At 65.0% G+C, this 20,187-nt stretch overlaps 2 protein-coding genes across 5 annotated transcripts; both read left to right on the top strand.

Moving 5' to 3' along the window:
* Window positions 1-565: 565 nt before the first annotated feature.
* DUSP28 (dual specificity phosphatase 28) lies at window positions 566-2,320 on the top strand. Its single transcript, XM_082657867.1, has 2 exons — window positions 566-1,045; window positions 1,259-2,320. The coding sequence occupies exons 1-2, from the start codon at window positions 653-655 to the stop codon at window positions 1,385-1,387; spliced, it is 522 nt and encodes a 173-aa protein (XP_082513993.1). The 5' UTR covers window positions 566-652; the 3' UTR covers window positions 1,388-2,320.
* A 3,989-nt stretch (window positions 2,321-6,309) lies between these two features.
* Window positions 6,310-16,322, top strand: RNPEPL1 (arginyl aminopeptidase like 1). Of its 4 annotated transcripts, none has more exons than XM_082658140.1 (11): window positions 6,310-6,828; window positions 10,249-10,389; window positions 10,916-11,067; window positions 11,592-11,708; window positions 11,888-12,123; window positions 12,350-12,463; window positions 12,845-12,957; window positions 13,346-13,457; window positions 14,393-14,623; window positions 14,696-14,838; window positions 15,357-16,322. In XM_082658140.1, the coding sequence occupies exons 1-11, from the start codon at window positions 6,334-6,336 to the stop codon at window positions 15,642-15,644; spliced, it is 2,142 nt and encodes a 713-aa protein (XP_082514266.1). In that variant the 5' UTR covers window positions 6,310-6,333; the 3' UTR covers window positions 15,645-16,322. The 4 variants fall into 4 exon arrangements, with proteins under 4 accessions (XP_082514266.1, XP_082514265.1, XP_082514264.1 ...); XM_082658139.1 differs by having other exon boundaries at window positions 6,310-6,864; window positions 10,934-11,067; XM_082658138.1 differs by having other exon boundaries at window positions 6,310-6,864; window positions 13,349-13,457.
* Window positions 16,323-20,187: the final 3,865 nt, after the last annotated feature.

Genomic DNA, 20,187 nt, shown 5'->3' with positions numbered 1-20,187 from the left:
CATGTTTTACAATAAAAGGGAAAATAAAATGCAGAAATTACACAGAGTGATTTATTAGCAAACAAATAACAAAAAGGAATGTACATAAAGCTATACTAAAGGGCACCTCACCTGGCGATGCGGTTATAAGAGAATCAGTTATTAAGGGGCCTACCTACAAAACGATGTGGCGGATACTGGTCAGTGCCCAGATGAGAATCTGTGACAGGGTCGCCTGCTCCTCTGCACACCAGCCACAGCTTGAGAAGCGCACCTCCCCGAGCCCCGCCCAGCTGGAAACCTCCACGTTCGCAGGGACAGGCACCAGCTACTCTCAGATCTCCCGGCTTGCAACCTGCGGGGCTCTGGTATCCAGCGAGGGGCGGCCCATTCCTCCCAGCAACCCGAACCCGCCCACCTCACTGCGGCCAATCAGACTCTTTCGATGGCCACCAGGCCAGCCAACGGCCGCAACCCCCAGCCTCAGCCAATCAGAGGAGGCCTCTCCCGTTTAGACCTGACCAATGAGGAGGCGGCCAGGGCTTTGCGGGCGTGCCCGCTCGTGCACAACCACTACAGGGCCTACCCCGGGGGCCTCGAGGACCCGGGGGCGCCCGGCTGGCCTCCCGACGGCCCAAAATAGACACCCGTGCTGGGGGCCCGAGAGCCGGTCATGGACGCGGAGCAAGGCGGACGCCGCGGGGCCACCAAGGCCGCCCCGCCGCCGTTCGTGCGCGTCGCCCCCTCGCTCTTCCTCGGGAGCGCGAAGGCCGCGGCCGCCCCGGAGCTGCTGGAGCGCGCGGGCGTCACCCTATGCGTCAACGTTTCGCGCCAGCAGCCCGGCCCCCGCGCGCCCGGCGTGACCGAGCTGCGCGTGCCCGTATTCGACGACCCGGCTGAGGACCTGCTGGCGCACCTGGAGCCTACCTGTGCCGCCATGGAGGCCGCGGTACGCGCCGGTGGTGCCTGCCTCGTCTACTGCAAGAACGGCCGCAGCCGCTCGGCCGCCGTCTGCACCGCCTACCTCATGCGTCATCGCGGCCTCACGCGGGAGCGGGCCTTCCAGGTAGGGCGGGACTTTCTCGTGGCGGGGCTTCCGGCGGGAAGAGGCGGGGCCTTCTGGGAGGGGCGAGGCTCTAGGCAGGGGCGGGGGCCCGCCCGTGGGGGCGGGGCTTCGAGGAGGGCCCGCTCGTTGGGGCGGGGCCTCCGGGCGTTGGGAATGCCAGCGGAGCTTGCAGCCGACGCTGCGCGGTGTCTAGCCAAAGCCTCTCGTTTGCAGACTGTGAAGAGCGCCCGCCCGGTGGCCGAGCCCAACCCGGGCTTCTGGTCCCAGCTCCAGAAGTACGAGGAGGCCCTGCAGTCGTGGTCCCGCCTGCCCGGGGAGCCCTCGGGCCCGACTGAGCCCTAATGGGTCAGCCCTTGAGGACGGCCCAACCCCAAAGCGGGGCGCTTGGAGTTTCCTGCAGCCTCGGGGTGGGAAGAGGTAGTTCGTGCACTGACTGGGGGGTGGTCTGTCCTCTCCTGCCTCACGTCCCACGGATTTTTTATTTTCTGCAACTTCCTGAAGGTCTCTGTCCCGCCTTGACGGTAGGGCTGGGGTGTGTCCGCCGAGGAGAGAACTGAGAACCGTACCGCCCCTCGTCAGCAGGTTTATTAGACAGAGCTTGGTCAGGAACATCAAAACCACTTGAGGAATTCTAGCCAGAAACACATTTACTACAGAGAGATGGAGGCCAGGGAGCCAAGGTCAGGAGATGGGGAAGTACAGGAGTCATGGAGACCCGCCACCCTGTTCCTGGCTGCCTGCCACTCTGATGTGGGGGGCTTCTGGGGGGCTGCTGGCAGAACCTCATGCCTGCCACCTGCTCAAGCCACAGTGGCTTTCCCAAACCTCACACTGGCCCCATCACAAAACGCAACATGCGATTCAGGTGGTGCGGGCCCAGTTTCCAGACTTGTAGCTGCTGTGACACGTAGTGAGGGCTCGAGGCTGTGTGACAGACCACCCAATGTGGGCACCCTTGGGGGTCTCAGTGTCCGTACCCACCTCCTACCTTACTGGCCTCCCAATTTCAGCAACAGCAATGAGTCCCAGCCTAACATCCTGCAGCCAAGGTCATGTCAACAATGCAATGACCACCCATGTCTCTGAGCCTGTTGGTTCCTCTTCTGGTTCAGAGGCACCCCGCCTGGACACACTACAGCCTAAAGACTATACTAGAAGACTAATCACCAACACTCCTTAAATAAGATAGTGGGGAAAGAGTAAAGGAAAAATTGGGTAACACATATGAGTTACAGATAACATAATCCCTGGTTAATATACAAATATATACATAACAAGGTTATGAATAAAATACTGTAGTTGACATTTATCATTTTCCTTGACCCTCAGCCAATGCCTCAGGTCCTGGTCTTTCCTAGTCGGGTGTCTGATGAGCCCTGAGTGGTCCTGCCTGCACTGGCGCTCTGGCCTCTGTGACCTCTGCAATACAACCAAGGAGTAGTGGGTGGCATCAGGAGAATGCCCTGAGTTCCAGCATACTCCTCCTGGCCCCCCTGAGCAGCAGCAAAGCCCTGCTGCCCCTTGAAAGTCAGGATCAGGGAATTCCCTGGCGGTCCAGTGGTTAGGAGTCGGTGCCTTCACTCCTGGGACCCACGTTCAATCCCTGGTTAGGGAACTAAGATCCTGCAAGCTGCATGGTGCGATCAGTCACCTCACCCAGCAGAGCAACTCCCGATTTGAGGCTTGTGGAGCCCAGATGGTGAAGTGGTGTCTCAGCCTCCTGTCCAGCTGTGTCCCCACATGGAAGCATCCTACCTGCAGATGAAGGCCTCTGACCCAGCAGAGCCCAAAGCTGTGGGGATGGAAAGCTCACACTCTGCGAGTGACGCACTGGGGCGGTTGGGAAAGGGTCTTCCTCCTCCCAACCCTCTTGCACATCTGGGCTTCCAGCTGTGACGGTCCCTGGCTCAGAGCACACACCACACCCTGCAGGTCAGCACCCAGCCCGGTGCGATGTCACCAGTCAGCAGCCCCCACGTCCAAGAGCCACAGCCCTCGTCATAACCCAAATGCAGCTCTCCGTGGCTCACCCGACTTTCACACAGCTTTGGAAGCTTGCCAGCTGCCACTTACTCGCCACAAGCCCCTCATAGCTCGTGTCACTTTTCATCAACCCCATAAACAAGCTCCTGCTGTTGCCTCCACGTGGCAGGTGAGGCTCCGGTGGCTCCGTCTGTAACCTCAGGTGAGCTGAGCGGTTTGCCCAGCTAGGAGGTCAGGAGCCAGGACCTGAGCCCACGTTTCTACCCCGTGTGCTCATGACATCCTTGCTGGTACACCCCCTCACCTGCTGACCTGGTCCTGGGTGACAGGGTTGCCAGGATGTCAGAGCCCGGGCCAGGCTGAAGGACATCTGTGGGTCCCATCAGCCTTTTGTCCCACCAGCTCCATTCTGAGAACCATCCAGCTTCGGCTGCCACCAGAGGCCCAGGTATCCCTAGGACCTCTGACCCAGGGACAACACAGCCCCCAGCTGAACACCACAGGCTTCCTGGAAGCCCTCCTGCCTCCGTGTCCACCTGCTGGCAAGTGAGGCCAGGGACCCACTCCCCTCCCAGTGCCGGCGCACTTGAATAGGGGTACCTAGTCCACGTGCATCAGGGGAGAGCTGGGGTGCAGGCGGAGTGTCAGCTGCATCAGCCCACCCAAGCCAGCCAGCATTTGATCATCAAAAGGCTGGTGTATGAAAATTCCTATGGGAGAAGCCCCAGCCTCTAGCAGTCCCGGCTTTCAGGTTCCTCTCCCCTAAGTGGTTTGGGGTGGGGTGACAGGAGGACTACGCTGCAGCCACCCTGGACCTTTGTCAGCAGGCAGTGCCCCCGTCCCCCAGCACTGAAGGCGCTGTCCTCTGCAGGACAGGGACAGGGCGGAGAGTGGAGACGACCCCTGTGGCCCGCACAGTGCCTTGGTGGGCTGCCTTTAATACCATAGAACAGGTCTGTTTGCTCCCGTAAGACTGGCTTGTGTTGGTTCCTTACAAAAATGTGGGGTGGGGCTTCCCTGGTGGCGCAGTGGTTGGGAGTCCGCCTGCCGATGCAGGGGACGTGGGTTCGTGCCCCGGTCTGGGAGGATCCCACATGCCGCAGAGCGGCTGGGCCCGTGAGCCATGGCCGCTGGGCCTGCTCATGCAGAGCCTGTGCTCCACAGCGGGAGAGGCCACAGCGGTGAGGGGCCCGCGTGCCAAAAAAAAAAAAAAAAAATGTGGGGTGGAAGGCACCGCCCCCGCTGGGGGTGGGTGGGCAGAAGTGGAAATAGCTCCTCTGGACCTGCAGGACTGCCCCATTCCACCGCTTCCGTGTGCAGAACTGGCCGCTGGGAGGTGCCCAGGAGAGAAGGGATGAGACCCAATCCCTGCTCACCCAAGTCCAGGGGACCAGGAGGGCGAGAAGCCCCCTGATGTTAACTTACCCTGAGTGTGCAGGTGGCTGGTAGACCTGCCTGCGGGTCCCTAGGGCAGGCTAGTGTGGGTGCCCACACACAGCCCTCTTGAAGGTCTTCTGACTCCAGCCCCACCGGCCTGGTGGGGGGTGGGTGGCTCCAAAAGGCTGGTCAAACTGGGAGTACCATCTAAAGCACTCTGCCCTTGGCACCTGGGCAGGCGCTGGGCCACCCGAAGGCCTCGAGGACTGATCAGACCCCAGTTCTCTTCCCTCTTGAGTCTCGGACGCAGGACTGAAACCCCTCCTCCAGGTGACTGGCGAGTTTGGGGTGGGGCCCCGACAAGGAGATTGTGTCCCCCCAGCTAAGATGGCACATAGGAAAAACTGAAGAGATGCCTCAGTGCAGGTGCTCTGAATCAGTGAACATGTGTCCTCCCACTCAGCCGTCCTTCCCACCCAGCCCCCCACCCGGGGAGGAGGGCAGGCAGGATCACATGGGTGACAGATTGGGATACTGAACCCAGAAGGATCAAACGCTACTCGGGGACGCCATCGAGGTCAAGTGCATTGTGAGTCAGGCCCCAACTTTGCCACAGGGAGACTGATCAGGGGAGAGAGGTGGGTGGGATTCCAGGCCAAAAAGCCCCTTCTCCCTAAGGGTCTGACTGCTTACGCGATGATGACAGCAACATCTTGGTGGCCCCTCTGGTTCCATGGCTTCGAGATCCCCCTGATGCTAGCTCTTTGAGCACCCTCGCTGGTCTGCAGGCATCCCCTCTGGGCCTAAGTCTCTGGACAGGCCTGGGCGAGGTGGAATGGGGACAGGCAGGCCAGGTCCTGTTACTGCCCAGCACTCACCTATACAATCTTCCTCCAGGGCCCCAACAGGCCTTAAGGCAGCACTGTCCAGCACAACTTTCTACAATGATGGGATATCTGCTCTGTCGAGGATGGCTACCACTAGCCAGACACTATCCTCCAAACACACACGGAGACCTTGAAATACAGCTAGTGCAACTGAGACACTGAACTTCTAATTTAATTTAAATCTAAATAGCTACAATAATCTGACAGCACAGCCTTAAGATTCTTGAGCACCGCCATGTACCATATGGCACGTAACACAGACCACTGGTCTCACAGGGGAGTGGGTCGGGTGTATGGAAATCATTCCATCATTCCATCATTCCCCGGGACCAGAGGTTCCCGAATGGACGAATAACACTGAGTTCCAGACGCCACACTTCCCAGCTTCCCTGACCCAGGTGTCCCAGCAGTCGCTGCCCCAGGAACCTGGCCCGCAGCATCGCTGAGGGATCGGGCATCCTGACTCCCGGGGTCTCCCAGACGCGAGCCGGGTAGGAAGCGCAAAGGGGTGGGGAGACCGCAGGGCCACTCCTCCGCCCGGCGCGCCTCGGACCCCGAGCACACAGCGTCCCGCCCCTCACCCCCGGCTCCCGCTTTCCCCACCCCCCAGCACAGTGCCCCGGCCACCTGCACACGGCAGCCGCAGCCCCATGCACCGCACCCGGCTCTCGGCCTCATCCCTGGCACAGCGTCCCCGTCTCCCCCCGCCCCGCACAGCGCCCCGGGCTCGCGGTCCTAGCCCCGCTCTCGGCTACTCGGTCTCCCGGTTCACAGCGCCCCCGCTCACTGCGCCCCCGGCTCCCCGGTCTCCCCGCGCACAGCGCCCCCGGCGGCGGCCGAGCGGAGCCCGAGCGGGGCGGCGCACGGCGCGGGGCCGGGCCGGGCGGCTCCCGGCGCGACTTCCTGTTGTGCCCTCGCCCCGCCGCCGCCGCCGCCGCCGCCGCCGCCGCCGCCGCCGCCGCCACCGCCACCGCCGCCCCTCACCCGCTCCCCGCGGCCCGGCGCGGCCGCCGCCCATGGATTTCACTTAGCGCGGCGGCCATGGCGGCGCAGTGCTGCTGCCGCAAAGCGCCCGGCGCCGAGGCCGCGCCCGCGCGTCCGCCGCCCGAGCCGCCGCCCGCCCTGGACGTGGCCTCGGCCTCCAGCGCGCAGCTCTTCCGCCTCCGCCACCTGCAGCTGGGCCTGGAGCTGCGGCCCGAGGCGCGCGAGCTGGCCGGCTGCCTGGTGCTCGAGCTGTGCGCGCGGCGCCCCGCGCCCCGCGCGCTCGTGCTCGACGCGCACCCGGCCCTGCGCCTGCATTCGGCCGCCTTCCGCCGCGCTCCCGCCGCCGCCGCCGGCGAGCCACCCTGCGCCTTCGCCTTCGCTGCACCCGGGCCGAGTCCCGCGCCGCCGCCCCCGCTGCCCGCCTTCCCCGAGGCGCCCGGCGCGGAGCCCGCATGCTGCCCGCTGGCCTTCAGGGTGGACCCTTTCACGGACTACGGCTCCTCGCTCACCGTCACGCTGCCGCCTGAACTGCAGGCGCACCAGCCCTTCCAGGTCATCCTGCGCTACACCTCGACCGACGCCCCCGCCGTGAGTCCCCCCCCCCGCCGGGTGGGCGCTGGGGCGGTGGGCTGGTCGCCGGGTCGTTTCCAGGCGGTGTCTCCCCGCGCTGCCGCCAGGCTAGGGGAGCGTTAATGCGGGCTCTGCGCCTGAGGCACCTGCGGAGAGATGGGGCCGGCCTGGCACTTCCCCACCTGGCTCCGGAGTCCTGGCCAGGTGCCTGCAGTGCTTCCCAGCTGGTGCCCGGGGAGCCCTTAGGAACCTTGGACCGAGCGAGAGCCTGGGTGCTGGCCCTGGACCGTGGGGACAGGGGACAGCATGCCACCACGGGAAGCCTCTCCTTTCAGGTGTGCAGGGGCTGTCCCTGCCTGGGGACAGGGACAGCTTCTGGTGAGCACACGCCAAGCCATACATCTGAGGGAGCCTGGCACTGAGAAGCAGGCCAGGCAGTGTCAGATGTGGAAGGGCCTCCGTGTGACCTGGCCTTCAGAGGACTGTTCCCTGGAAGTGGCAAGAGGGACGGACCTGCCGGAGTGGGAGGCGGAGAGGTCCGGGTTGGCTCTAATGCTTCAGGCCCCGTGGGGACTGGCGGGTGCGGCGGCAGGGTTGCCCTGTGTCCCCAGCACAGACACACGTAGGCTCTGCAGGGCTTTGGACGTGGAGCATCTGCCGCCCCAGGGGCTCAGCAGGAAGGCTGCGTGGCCCAGGCTGGGTGCTGGTGCTGCAGCACCCCTCCACCATAGGAGGGCTTTCAGGATGGAGCAGGGCCTTCCGTTCTGGAAGCATGGGGGTTCCTGGGTCTCCACGTGGACAGCACACTTGTGACACTGCTCTTCCTCCAAACACACACACACAGCATACACGTAGCTCTGGGAGGCCCCGGAAGTTTCCATGTGTCAGCGCCCACGGCATATAAATGGATACGGTGAAGCACAGGTGGCACAGAGGCACCAGGTCAGGAGCCATCAAGGTGACATCTGGACAGGAAGAGCCTAGAGCAGACACACACCTATGGGCTTCCTGCATGATTCCCAGGAGCCCTCAGCTGCCACCTCACCTCCTTTGTGAGCTTCCGTGGGTGTGCTGGCCTGGCCCCTGGCCTGCTGGGTTGGCACCTGCTGGGGTAGCCTGGATCTCAGACAGCGGCACGTATGCCTCCCACCACAGCCGCGAGAACAAAGGGGTATGATCCTCCCGGACCTTGATCTGTGAACTTGGAGCTCATGTGTCTGGTCCACCCAAGACTGGCAGAGTGGTGGGACTAGGGCCCATAACAGGCCACCCTTGCTGGCCTGACCGTATCCCCAGCAGCCTGACCACGGGGGCCTGTCCCCAGCATGAGCCAAGGGCTACCTGCAGAAGCGCTGCGGGGGGAGTCTCATTAAATGCAGATTCCTGGGTCCCAGCCCCAGGAAGCTCTGTGGCAGGGCCCAGGAGTCTGCATTTTTGAACAGGCTCCCCAGACAGGCCTTCTAAACATCTGGGGCAGCCCTAGGGGTCAGCAGAAAAGGAAGATACCACTGCACACTCCTCACCGTGAGAGGACAGAGACATAGCGGCCCGAAGGAAGTTTTGAAGACGTCCGTGAACGTTGACAGGGGTCTGGCTGGGTCTGCAGGAACTGGATAGGCAGCCCTGCCGAGCCCGGGCATCTGCTAAGATCTGGGGTCTGCAGGAGAGGCAGCCCCCTCCTGGGTCTGGGGTCTGGGGTTTGTGGGGTAGGGAGCCCCACTGGGTCTGGGGTCCTCCACCTCTGTGGTCTCAGCATGGACAACTCCCAGTGGCAAGCAACTGTGGATACCATCAGCTGTGGTTTGCTCAGACCTGTCACTTGCAGGGGGCTAGGGTCCTTCCATAATGGCCCTGGGAGAACCTGCGTGGCTCGGTCACTGAAGTGGGGACACGGAACAGTCCAGTTGGCTTCAATGATCGTGTCGTCCCGGCAGAGGGGGCGTGAGAACAGATTTGGGGCCCCACAGAATGACTGCGGTTGGGTTGGGGGAGCTCCCCCAGGCTCCGTGCTGACCTTCCTGGAGACCCTGGAATGTTTGGCCGGAGTTGAGAGGGGGTGTCTTGAAATGGCCCTAGGGAGGCTGGGGGCAGTGGTGGGCACGAGGGTGCGAGGGAGGGCTCCCTAGTGGGGGTGGGGCCTGGCCTTGGCATCTGGGGGGAGGTTGGCTGAGAGGGCGACAGTGTCTGGCAGGCGTGGAAGCAGGTAGGCGGCACGGCACCGAAGAGCACCCCCATCCTCGGCCCCCCGTGGCCTCCCCGGGCCACCGGCACTGTGCGGTGGAGGCATCTTCCAGGCAGGGGCCGTTTCCTTGCGCAGAAGCCCTGAAGGGCATCCTTCCCACTCCTGCCCTGAGCCCACGCCCACCCCCGACGGCTGCCCTTCCCGAGGACACCGTGTGTGGTGTCAGGTCCTGTGCGGAGGTCCCCGTCCATCCTGCAGATGAGCGAGGCACCCACCAGTGCCACCCCGCCCGGGAGGTGGGTGACTGGGCGCTGGTGGCCGCTGCAGGGTCTGTCCACAGTGCTCCGGCCGTGGCCCCAGCGGCCCTCCCCCCGGGCTGCTCCTGTCCCACGCGTCCTCTCTGAGAGCCCAGCCTGAGCTCCCTGCCCACGGGCCCTGGCCGGGAGCCCTTCTCCCCGTGGGGGATCCCTCCCTGTGAGGCTGCCCCATTTCCAGGGGTGGCCCTGGGCTCAGGCGCACGTGGGGGTCACCAGGAAGCACTGCTCTCCCCACACGTCCACATTCCCGGCTCCCCTTCCCTGCTGAGACCGGGTTCGCGCCTGCCTGTGAGAATTGGACTCAGGTGCTCTGACCGTCTCAGTTTCCCTCTGGCAGCTGGTGTGAGGGGCACAGGCTGGGGGACTCCCTGAGTGCCTGGCCTCCCACCTGGAGAGAGGCCTGGCCCTGGTGGCGAAGCACAGGCCACACTCTGTGTCAGCCGCCCTGCCTGCCCAGGGTGGGCAAGCGATGGTGCCCAGGAGCTGCTGTTGGCCCTGGACGAGCCCAGTCGGGCCGTCCCCTCCTGGGCCCTTCCTCATGCCCTCCCTCTCCAGCCGCTGCCCCAGCAGCCCTGGGCCTGGAAGCCTGAGCAGGACAGGGCGGTTGGGGCCCACTTCCCAAGGCCTTGTCCTCTCCAGAAACTCTGCCTAGCTTTCAGGAATCAAGGCTGGGCTGGCAGGGAGGGGTGTTCTGGCGTCCCCACGTGCTGCTCTCTGTGGGGCAGGGCCCCCAGGCTCCCCCCATTCCCTGTGTGCCTCAGGTGCCCCCGCCTCACGGGTACAGTGAGGGCCGTCAGCCAGCAGCCCTGGTCTCCAGGAGGCCTCAGCCCACGTGATGGGGAGGGCGTCAAGGGCCAGAGCCCAGGGGCCGTCGGCTGATACCCTCCCCACCGCCCGCTGCAGATCTGGTGGCTGGACCCAGAGCTGACCTACGGCAGTGCCAAGCCCTTCGTCTTCACCCAGGGCCACTCCGTCTGCAACCGTTCCTTCTTCCCGTGCTTCGACACGCCCGCCGTCAAGTGCACCTACTCGGCCGTCGTCAAGGTCAGCGCCCACCAGCAGGCCCCGCTCCGCACTCTTACCTGCCCGAGCCTGGCCCCGGTTGCCACCGGGACCACTGCTCTAGGAGGAGCTCACCCTCCTCACTGTGCAGGAGGGGGCAGCCTGTTAGGGTCGGGGTCCTGGACCCAGGATGAGCCAATAGGACCCTGACGAGGGGAGGGCACAGACGGAGTCGCTGGGTCCCAGGGCTCCTGGCCTGAGCGTGGCAGCACCCCTACGCCCACCCGACTCCCGACTGGGGCAAGAGGTGTGCAGACCAGCAGCGTGGGGTTCCCCGAATAGTGTGGGGGGACCCCTGATGGGGCTGAGAGGGTCCCCGACAGTGACGTGGCTACCTGATCCAGGTGGCAGGGCTTCCCGTCGGGGACGTGGCGTTCCCTACCATGGATGTGGGGCTTCTGACCGGGCTATGGAGTTCCCAGTGGGGACACGGGGTGCCCTGACAGGGCGTGGGGCTCCCCATCGAGGACACGGGGTGCCCTGATGGGTGGGGCCTCCTCGAACACAGGCCCCGTCGGGGGTGCAGGTGCTGATGAGTGCCACACAGAGCACCTACGTGGAGGAGGAGGGCGTCTACCGCTTCCACATGGAGCACCCCGTGCCCGCCTACCTCGTGGCCCTCGTGGCCGGGGACCTCCAGCCGGCAGACATCGGGCCCAGGTAGGGCCGCCTCTTGCTTCCTGCAGCTGCTGCTGCCCGGAGTCCAGGCCTCGGGGAGATCCTACCGTGAGCTGGGTGTGCGGCCCGCGTCTGCAGCCACCCGCCAGAGGACCCCACGTGCCATGTCGCCACTCCCCGGGGCCGCCCCTGTCAGTGAGAGAGGAGCCCGCTCACTCCCGTGCACCCCCAGACCCGGAGGCTGGGCTTCCGGCCTCCCCAGCGCCCTGCGCAAGCTGGTCCTCCTGCCGGGCCGGGCCGCCGCTGGACGTAGCCTCACACCTGTGCGGGGTCCCTCGACTCAGAGACAGGAGGAGCCAGCGGCCCCTCGCGTGTGGCCCGGCCCCCACTGCGGGAAGGGCCTGCGTGGTGGCAGTGAGTGAGGCAGGGTGGCGGGCAGCAGCTGGGCGGTGGACCAGGCCAGACTAGGTGCAGGTGGTGTTCGAGCCCAGAAGCAGAGGAAAGGCCTAGTGGGGTGAGAGGGATGGGGACTGGCCGGCCCCCACCCACCCTCGCCCCTGTGACAGGAGCCGCGTGTGGGCTGAGCCATGCCTCCTGCCCACGGCCACCAGCAAGCTGTCCGGCGCGGTGGAGCAGTGGCTGAGCGCAGCCGAGCGCCTCTACGGGCCCTACCTGTGGGGCAGGTACGTCCTGGGGCCCCTGGGAGCCTGGCTGACTGTAGGAGGGCTCAGAGGGCAAGTCCCCACCCTACCGGGAAGCAACGGGAGCCCATGGTGGGGGGCCTTGTCTGACCTCCTGGGAAGGAAGTGACGCTCACTGCCCGGGCCCCGGCCCTCTCACGGTCACCCCCCACCCTGGGCAGGTATGACATCGTCTTCCTGCCCCCCTCCTTCCCCATCGTGGCCATGGAGAACCCCTGCCTCACCTTTATCATCTCCTCCATCCTGGAGAGTGACGAGTTCCTGATCATCGACGTCATCCACGAGGTGGCCCACAGCTGGTTCGGCAACGCCGTCACCAACGCCACATGGGAGGAGATGTGGCTGAGCGAGGGCCTGGCCACCTACGCGCAGCGCCGCATCACCACCGAGACCTACGGTACCACCCGGGCTGGGGCAGGGGCGGCGGGGTCACCGCCGGGGCCTTGTGCAGGCTGGGCTACCGGGGCCATCCGGGCACTGTGTGAGGGGCTGGGAGCCCAGCCTGGCCCCCGGGGTGCGGTCCCCCTGCCGTGCATGTGTCCAGCCGGGTGGCCAGGGGCCATCTCCACAAGGCTCAGGGCAGGGAGCCGCAAGGGCAGCAGCTTCGCACCTGCCCCGTCCAGGTGCTGCCTTCACCTGTCTGGAGACAGCCTTCCGCCTGGATGCCCTGCACAGACAGATGAAGCTCCTCGGCGAGGACAGCCCAGTTAGCAAGCTGCAGGTCAAGCTGGAGCCAGGTACCCACTCCCACCGGCCCTGCCCCGGGCCCTGGACACGTCATCCTGCAGGGCCTCCTTGCCCAGCCCAGGCTAACTCTGGCCAGGCGTCCCTGTCCCCACCGTGGCATCCCCGCAGAGGCCAGGTCAGGGGCCCCTCAGCCTGCCACTGCCTCTCAGGGGCTCTGAGCACCCGTCACCGTGGTGTGTGGACCGAGGTCTCCACCGAGGCCCCCTGGGTAAGGCGGGCCCCGTCTCCACACTCCTAGGACATCTAGATGTGAGGGACGGCGGCCCTCAGCGCTTCCCGTTCCACACAGCACCTGACCGCCATCCTGCCCCCGTCCCTCGGGACATGGGAGGGTCAGGGCACCGCCCAGAGCCACGGTGTTCCCCTTGCAGGGGTGAATCCGAGCCACCTGATGAACCTGTTCACTTACGAGAAGGGCTACTGCTTCGTGTACTACCTGTCCCAGCTCTGCGGGGACCCCCAGCGCTTTGACAGCTTTCTCCGAGTGAGCAGCCGCCTCCCCGAGACAGGCCCCGAACGCCCCCGCTTCTCTGCCCCGACTCCCAGGGCTGCCCTTCTCTCCTGGTGGTGAGGATGGAGTGGCGGGGGCCTGTGGGCGGAGCTGGGACGTGGCCTTCTCTCCGGGCAGTGCCTGGGGTGCTTCCTCCTCTCCGTCCCTCCCTCCCTCCCTCCCTCCGGTTTTGACCACTTGGCAGGGCCCATGTGGCAGCAGTGGGTGCCTCCGCGCCGCCCTGGGCCCTGCACACCGCTCTGTACAGACGCCTCGGGGCGGTGGCCCTTTCCGGCTGTGCAGGCCCCAGCTGTGGCGCGGGTGGTGGGATGGGGACGGTGTGCCCAGCCCCCAGGCCTGCCGAGCCCTGCCCCTTCCCCAGCAGGCCTACGTGGAGAAGTACAAGTTCACCAGCGTGGTAGCCCAGGACCTGCTGGACTCCTTCCTGACCTTCTTCCCGGAGCTGAAGGAGCAGAGTGTGGACTGCCGGGCAGGTGAGGCCCACCGCCTGCCGCGGGTCCGCAACCGGCGAGCCCCTCGGCCTGCCAGGGAGGCGGCGGGTGTGTGGGCTCCACCGCACAAGATGACGCCTCTGCCTGGAGGAAATTCCCTCGGGTTCATCCATCCTTCCTGCAGCCACGCTCGCTGGACAGTGTGGGCCTCGGGCTGGACACCGTAGGAGCAGAGAGGAGGGTGTGCTTCCCAGCATGGAGGTGGTACTTAGGCCAGGCAGACCTGATTAAGCAGTCCCAGAAAAAGGTCCCCGGAAACTGTGCAAAGGGCCTGGGGCAGGATCTGCGCCACGGAGAGAGGTTTGCCTGAGAGCTAGCTGAAGGCAGCTGGCCTGCTTGTGAGGCTCGTGGGGCTGTGCCTGGTCCAAGGGCTTGGGGGCCAAAGAAGAGACTGGAAGGTCTGACGTCTGGGAGAAGCCAGGGCTTGCTATAGGGCAGTGAGGTGTGGCTGGGAGGTGTGGGCAGGGGGACCCTGTGTTTGGGAGGGTTTGGTAGGTGCTCCAAGGGCTTTTGAGAGCGGGCGATGGGCAGAACCTGCCCCCACGGCTGCCCAGCTCCAGGGTTTTAAAGCAGGAACATCCTTTGCCCAGGGTGGTGTCCCCTACCCCCTCGTGGGGCAGAGCCTATCCCGCCACCTCCCCTCCAAGGGTTTACAATGCCTCGTTGTCTCCTACGCAGGAGAGGCGTGGAGGGGCCGGGGGTCCCTCAGTCACCAGCTCGAGCCTCTGTGTGCCCCTTCGCCGAAGCCACCCCAGTGGTTTGGAGTGGCAGGGGCTAGAGGTGACCCCGGCCGTCCCCAGACGGCCCCCGCCCTCGGGGCTCCCAGGCCCGGAACAGTCACACCCAGGCACACCCTCGGGGTCTGGTGTCTCCCGGGCAGGCCTGCTCGGGACCCCAGGGTGGTGTCTTCCCTGCAGGGCTGGAGTTTGAGCGCTGGCTGAATGCCACAGGCCCCCCGCTGGCCGAGCCAGACCTGTCTCAGGGATCCAGCCTGACCCGGCCCGTGGAGGCCCTCTTCCAGCTGTGGACCGCGGAGCCCCTGGACCAGGCGGCCGCGTCCGCCAGCACCATCGACATCTCCAAGTGGAGGACCTTCCAGACAGCGCTCTTCCTGGACCGGCTCCTGGACGGGTCCCCGCTGCCCCAGGGTGAGTCCTGCAGCCGCTGGGGTGGTGGGGGAGGGGAGGGGCCGGCTGGCCTGACCTGCCCGTGGCCGGCAGAGGTGGTGATGAGCCTGTCCAAGTGCTACTCCTCCCTGCTGGACTCGATGAACGCCGAGATCCGCATCCGCTGGCTGCAGATCGTCGTCCGAAACGACTACTACCCCGACCTCCACAGGGTCCGGCGCTTCCTCGAGAGCCAGGTGCAGCCACCAGCGCGGGCCCGCCCCACCCCTCCCCCCACCCCTCCCCCCTTTCCCACCCTCCCCCACCCCTCCCCTCCCCCCCCCGTCCCCACCCACTCAGACTGGGCATCCCAGAGAATGGGGTGGAGAAGACGTGGCGTTGGGGCTGGCAGTGGGGGGAAGAGCACAGACCCCACCGGGCCTTGGGGTGGCGGTGCCCGAGGGCCAGGCCGGGAGCAGAGTCCGGGGTGGGGGTCTGGGCCCACTGGGCCCTGGGCGTGGACAGCTGGCGCATCTGAGCTCCTCAGAGGCTCTAGGACCCCAGGCCTGCCGGGGCCCGGCCTCCCCACTCCCCAGACCTGTCCCCCGGCAGTGCCCCCCTAGCGCGAGCTCCCTGGAGACGGGGCCTCTACAGAGGCCTGCAGTGGTGGAGGCAAGGACAGTGGGGCCCCCGCTGCGGCAGTGTGAGTGCAGCCCTGGGGCCCGCGGGCGGCAGGGGCCGGGGAGCGGCCGGTGTGACAAGCGGCCACCCGCAGATGTCCCGCATGTACACCATCCCGCTGTACGAGGACCTCTGCACCGGCGCCCTCAAGTCCTTCGCCCTGGAGGTCTTCTACCAGACGCAGGGCCGGCTGCACCCCAACTTGCGCCGGACCATCCAGCAGATCCTGTCCCAGGGCCTGGGCCCCGGCACAGAGCCCAGCGTGGAGCAAGGCGGGGCCGGAGCGGACTCGGAGGCGGACACAGACGCACCAGCCCTGCTGCTCGGGGACGAGGCCCCCGGCAGCGCCATCTCTCTCAGGGATGTCAACGTGTCTGCCTAGCCCTGACTGCTCGACACCACGATTGTGCCTTCTGGGCCTCGGCCCACCGTGACCGTGCCCCAGCCTGGCCCACGCACCCCTCCTGCAGGCTCTCTGGGGGCACCCCCGGGGCCGGCCAAGGCCCGGGGACCTGGTCCCCGCAGCCCTCTTGCACTGCAGGCCTGGAGCGGCCAGCACATGCCACACCCTCCTGTCTCAACACTGACTGCCAGGCGCTGCCCCTGGGTCGATGGCGACCGCCACACCGTGCCTTACATCTGCCGGGGGCCCGGGCCATGCTGTCCCCCCAGCGTGCTTCCTGCCCGCGGCCCCCGCACCCCACCCCCGGGGATGGCAGCCTCGGTTGGCCTCCGGCAGAGGATGCAGACATGCCCTCCGCGTGGGGGGCAAGGGACACCGAGTAAAGGGTGGATGTCCCTGGGGAGGGGCCCCCCGGAAAGCCTTAGCTCCTCAGGGAACACGGGATCCCAGGCCCCAGGGGGAGTGGGACAGGACAGTCTGTCTTGAGGCTGCCTGGGGCCAGTGCAGCAATAACACACAGGGAGGGGCAGGCGGCGCTGGTGCTCCTTCTAGGCCCACCCTGCCGGAAGAGGCCTGGGCAGCCCAGTGCCTAGAGCCGGGCCCCCCGGGGGACCACTGTGCAGGGTCGCCGTGACTGTCCCATTAAACCTCCACTCTGCAAACTACCTCCCGGCCTGTTCGTCCAGCTCCTTCACACCTGCCCAGCTGCCGGGGGGTGGGGTCCTGAGCTGGTCACCGCCAGACACGCAGGCCAGAGGCCGGAGGGGTGGGGTACTGCTGAGGCTCTTCTCTGCCCCCCAGCCCCTCCTGACCATCCTGGCTCTGCCCTCGGAAGCCCCCGATCCTGCCCGGCAGCCCTGGGGGTCTGAGCGCCAGCGGCACCTTCCACCCTCCCCAGCCCCTCCCCCCCACCCCGGACCCCCAAACACCAAAGCAAGGAGGCCACTTGACCACCGTTGCTGCGGGCCTTTCTCAGCAGTGGTCCCCCATCCCAAACTGGAGTAAAGGAAGAGGTGAGTGTGACTTCGGGGGATGGAGAAGGAAGGATGTCTGCAAGCACAGGTGCGGTCGAGGCTGCAGGTACTGGTGGGGCTGGAAGAGGGAGTGAGGTCGGGGACTCCACTTGGGGCATCGCCACGAAGGATGGCCAAGCTGTGGACGCCGGGATTGATGCAGCCACTGCGACAAAGGGCAGCGGTCGGGCCCTGGTCCTCCTGGTTGCCCGCGGGGTTGGGCTCACGGGGTGGCACGCCTCTGGTGTGGGTCTCCCACCAGCATTACGCGCTCTGGCCCTGCAGTGACACGTCACCTGACCAACTGGCCGGACCCAGTCACAGAGCCCCCCCCCCACCCAAGGGGCCAGGGCGAGGGAAGACCGCAAATGGTGGGCCAGCAGCCGTGGCCCTGCCACATCCGGCCCCCAGGTCACCAGATGTCCCACGGATTCTCCTTCCTGCACTCAAGATGCAGCCCCTCCACCTCACCCCCTTGCCCCAGCCAGGAGGTGACTTGGCCCCACCCAGTTACGGCCCAGGGTCTCGGGGGGCTGTCCCAGCACCAGGGCCTGGTGGGGCTCCACTCGGCCCAGCCACTCACGAGCTGGAAGGCCAGTCACCCGCCCGTGGGGAACAGGGACAGGGCGGCAGCAACAACACCCCTGCGGAGGGAGAACCACGGGGGACCAGCAGCCCCCGCCCCACAGCAGTGTTAGAGGCCTGCCAGGGGCCCCATCCTGGGCCAGGCTCCCCAGTCCTGGGTTCTCTGTGGCCCTTGGCTCTGCCCTGGGAAGGGTCCGCCCTTCTCCTGTCTAACTGGTCACGCCTGATCATGGCATTGGCCAAGCCCTCTTTGGGGGCTGAACTGCTTCCTCGGCCTCTTCTCCACCAAGACCATTTTCAAGTCTCTAGTCACAAACTTTTTAGTCCCAGCCTCCTGGTTTCTTCGGCAGTGCAACTCTCAAAAGCGCTGTGGTCCCCCAAGGTCCTGCCGTGGCCTCTGTGGGCGTGCAGCCACGCCCGAGGCGCCTGCTTCGCTCCCGCCCCCCCGGCCGCAGTGCAACTCTCAACAGCGCTGTGGTCCCCCAAGGTCCTGCCGTGGCCTCTGTGGGCGTGCAGCCACGCCCGAGGCGCCTGCTCGCTCCCGCCCCCCCGGCCTCTCCCGGCCTTGCGAGGCTCAGAAGCAAGCCCTACAGTCTCACGGGAGCGACACCCACAGCTCGGTGTCGTCCTGCCACATGGTCCTGACTGATCTGCCCTCTGGGATGAGCAGGTGGCCTCTCACCCCCACGAGTCCCTGCGTTCCTGCCTTTCTCGATTCCTTTTCCTCCCAGCTTGCAAACCGGGCATGTGTTTTCAGGCTCTCTCTCCCTCGTGGTATCTTGCCAAACGCAGCCTGTGACCAACACAGGCTGCCAGGGTTTCCCAACCTCTTCCACCAGACCTGTGAGTTATTTTGGACATCGTTTGCCTCATGGGTCGTCACGGTTGAGTTTTACCAAATGTTTTGTGGCTGCATACCACGGCTTCCAGGGATGGGTCCATGCCAGCCCCCGGCCTGCATCGTATGTCCTGATACAGCCTCACACCTATTCTGGGGCCGATGTCTGTGCTCTGGCAACAAACAGCTCTAAAATACCAACGTTTTATTTTATTTATTTTTTTAATTTATTTTTGGCTGCGTTGGGTCTTCGTTGCTGCGCGCAGGCTTTCTCTAGTTGCAACGAGCGGGGGTTACTCTTCGTTGCGGTGCACGGGCTTCTCATTGCGGTGGCATCTCTTGTTGCGGAGCACGGGCTCTAGGTGCGCAGGCTTCAGTAGCTGTGGCTTGTGGGCTCTAGAGCGCAGGCTCAGTAGTTGTGGCGCACGGGCTTACTTGCTCCGTGGCATGTGGGATCTTCCCGGACCAGGGCTCGAACCCATGTCCCCTGTGTTGGCAGGTGGATTCTTAACCACTGCACCGCCAGGGAAGTCCCTAAAATACCAGTGTTTTAAATAACGAAGTTTTATCTCTCACTCGTGCCTTGTGTCCGCTTCAGGCCAGGCGGGGGTGTGGGCTTCCTGTCTCTCGTTCCTCAAGGACCCATGCCGATGGACGAAAGCACCTCGTCAGAGATGGGGCTGTGAAGGGGCTCACACCAGCAGTCAGACGCGCTGGGGCCATGCGCCACGTCTGTCCGCTCCTGCCAGGTGCATGGAGGTGGGGGGTTTCGGCCAGTGGCAGTACTGACCACCATAGGGGCTGAGGGCAGTGCTGGGAGACAGAACTTTCGGGACAGAGAGGGGAGCAGTCAGGCAGGAGAATTGGGCCGAGGAGGGTGATGTCCAGGATGGGGATGGGAGTGGCCGTGAGCATCGGATCTGCTGGGGCCAAGGAAGGCGGGGCAGCGAGGAGAGATGGTGTGTGGAGAGCTGACCCGTGAGGGTTTGTGTATAGAGCCCCGCGCTGCCTGGAGCCTCTCTGGAGTCCAGGTACGGGCGTCTCGAGTCCCTCAAGCCGTGTCCTGTGTGGTCCAGACTTGCCTTGGGGGCGCTTCTCTCCCCTCCCCCACTCTTACTGGGACTTACTGGGGGTAAGCCCCCTTCTCTCAGGCCAGGTGCCTTGGGCAGAGCTTCAGATGTAAACAAAAGGCCGCGTCAAGCACCCACCCAGGAGAGCACCAACCACGTGCTCAGCGGCCAACACTCCCCGGCCCAAGCGGACCCCCAGGGAAGCAGGGCTGACAAAGGAATCAGAACACAACTAACGTCTCGGCCACACAATGGCGGGGTGGGGGTGGTTTGAAATAAACCCTAAGACAGGAATAGGCACCTGTGAGATGACCAGGAGTCAAGAAAAAGAACCAGTCAGGGACCTTGGAAGTTTCTTAAAGGGACAACTTTTTAAATAAAAAAAAATGCAACCCGAGAAGAATGGTCACAGTGAAGACGGGACTCACGGACTGGAGCATCAAAGAGCCCTCCTCGCGTCAGCAAAGGCCTGACGAAGGGAAAGAACAGAGGAAGCGCGAAGCGGTAGGATTCGCCCAAGACCCGGGGTCGTGGAAAGACTGGGCCGCACGAAGAAGCTCAGACTGATCAAGGCATCCTCGCTCTCAACACATCCGGGACCCCAGCCTCCTCTCCTTAGCCATTGCCCCCCTCTACCCACCATCAGACCTCCCCGGCCAGGCTGGGCCACCTAAGGCCGCCTCCCCCAGGCAGCCTCCCTAACCCACATCCCCTAACACAGGCTGTCCTTTCATCAAGAGGATTCTGACGGCAGCTGTTACGGGTTTTGTTTTTTGTTTTTTTCTTCACTTTCTCTCTAAATAATCACCAGATGCTGGGAGGGTGAAGGCCAAGCGCAGGGTGCGCCCTGAACACGGGCTGTGCCGAGGCTCCCACAGGGCTATAGCCCAGCATCCGGCAGGGGCTCTCAGCACAGGGCAGGGTGCGCCCTGAACACGGGCTGTGCTGAGGCTCCCACAGGGCTATAGCCCAGCATCCGGCAGGGGCTCTCAGCACAGGGCAGGGTGGAGAGCGCT

Source organism: Grampus griseus, assembly GCF_964374135.1.
Source record: "Grampus griseus genome assembly, chromosome: 7".
In the NCBI taxonomy this organism is placed as follows: Eukaryota; Metazoa; Chordata; class Mammalia; order Artiodactyla; family Delphinidae; genus Grampus; species Grampus griseus.
This window is presented reverse-complemented; position numbering and strand designations above follow the sequence as displayed.

Excerpts from the sequence above, each read along its gene's own strand:
- DUSP28 (XM_082657867.1), top strand. The coding sequence starts at position 653 with ATGGACGCGGAGCAAGGCGGACGCCGCGGGGCCACCAAGGCCGCCCCG. Across the intron at positions 1,046-1,258 it reads CGCGGGAGCGGGCCTTCCAG|ACTGTGAAGAGCGCCCGCCC; the intron begins GTAGGGCGGGAC and ends TCTCGTTTGCAG.
- RNPEPL1 (XM_082658137.1), top strand. The coding sequence starts at position 6,334 with ATGGCGGCGCAGTGCTGCTGCCGCAAAGCGCCCGGCGCCGAGGCCGCG. Across the intron at positions 11,068-11,591 it reads CCGGCAGACATCGGGCCCAG|GAGCCGCGTGTGGGCTGAGC; the intron begins GTAGGGCCGCCT and ends CCCCTGTGACAG. Across the intron at positions 11,709-11,887 it reads GGGCCCTACCTGTGGGGCAG|GTATGACATCGTCTTCCTGC; the intron begins GTACGTCCTGGG and ends CACCCTGGGCAG.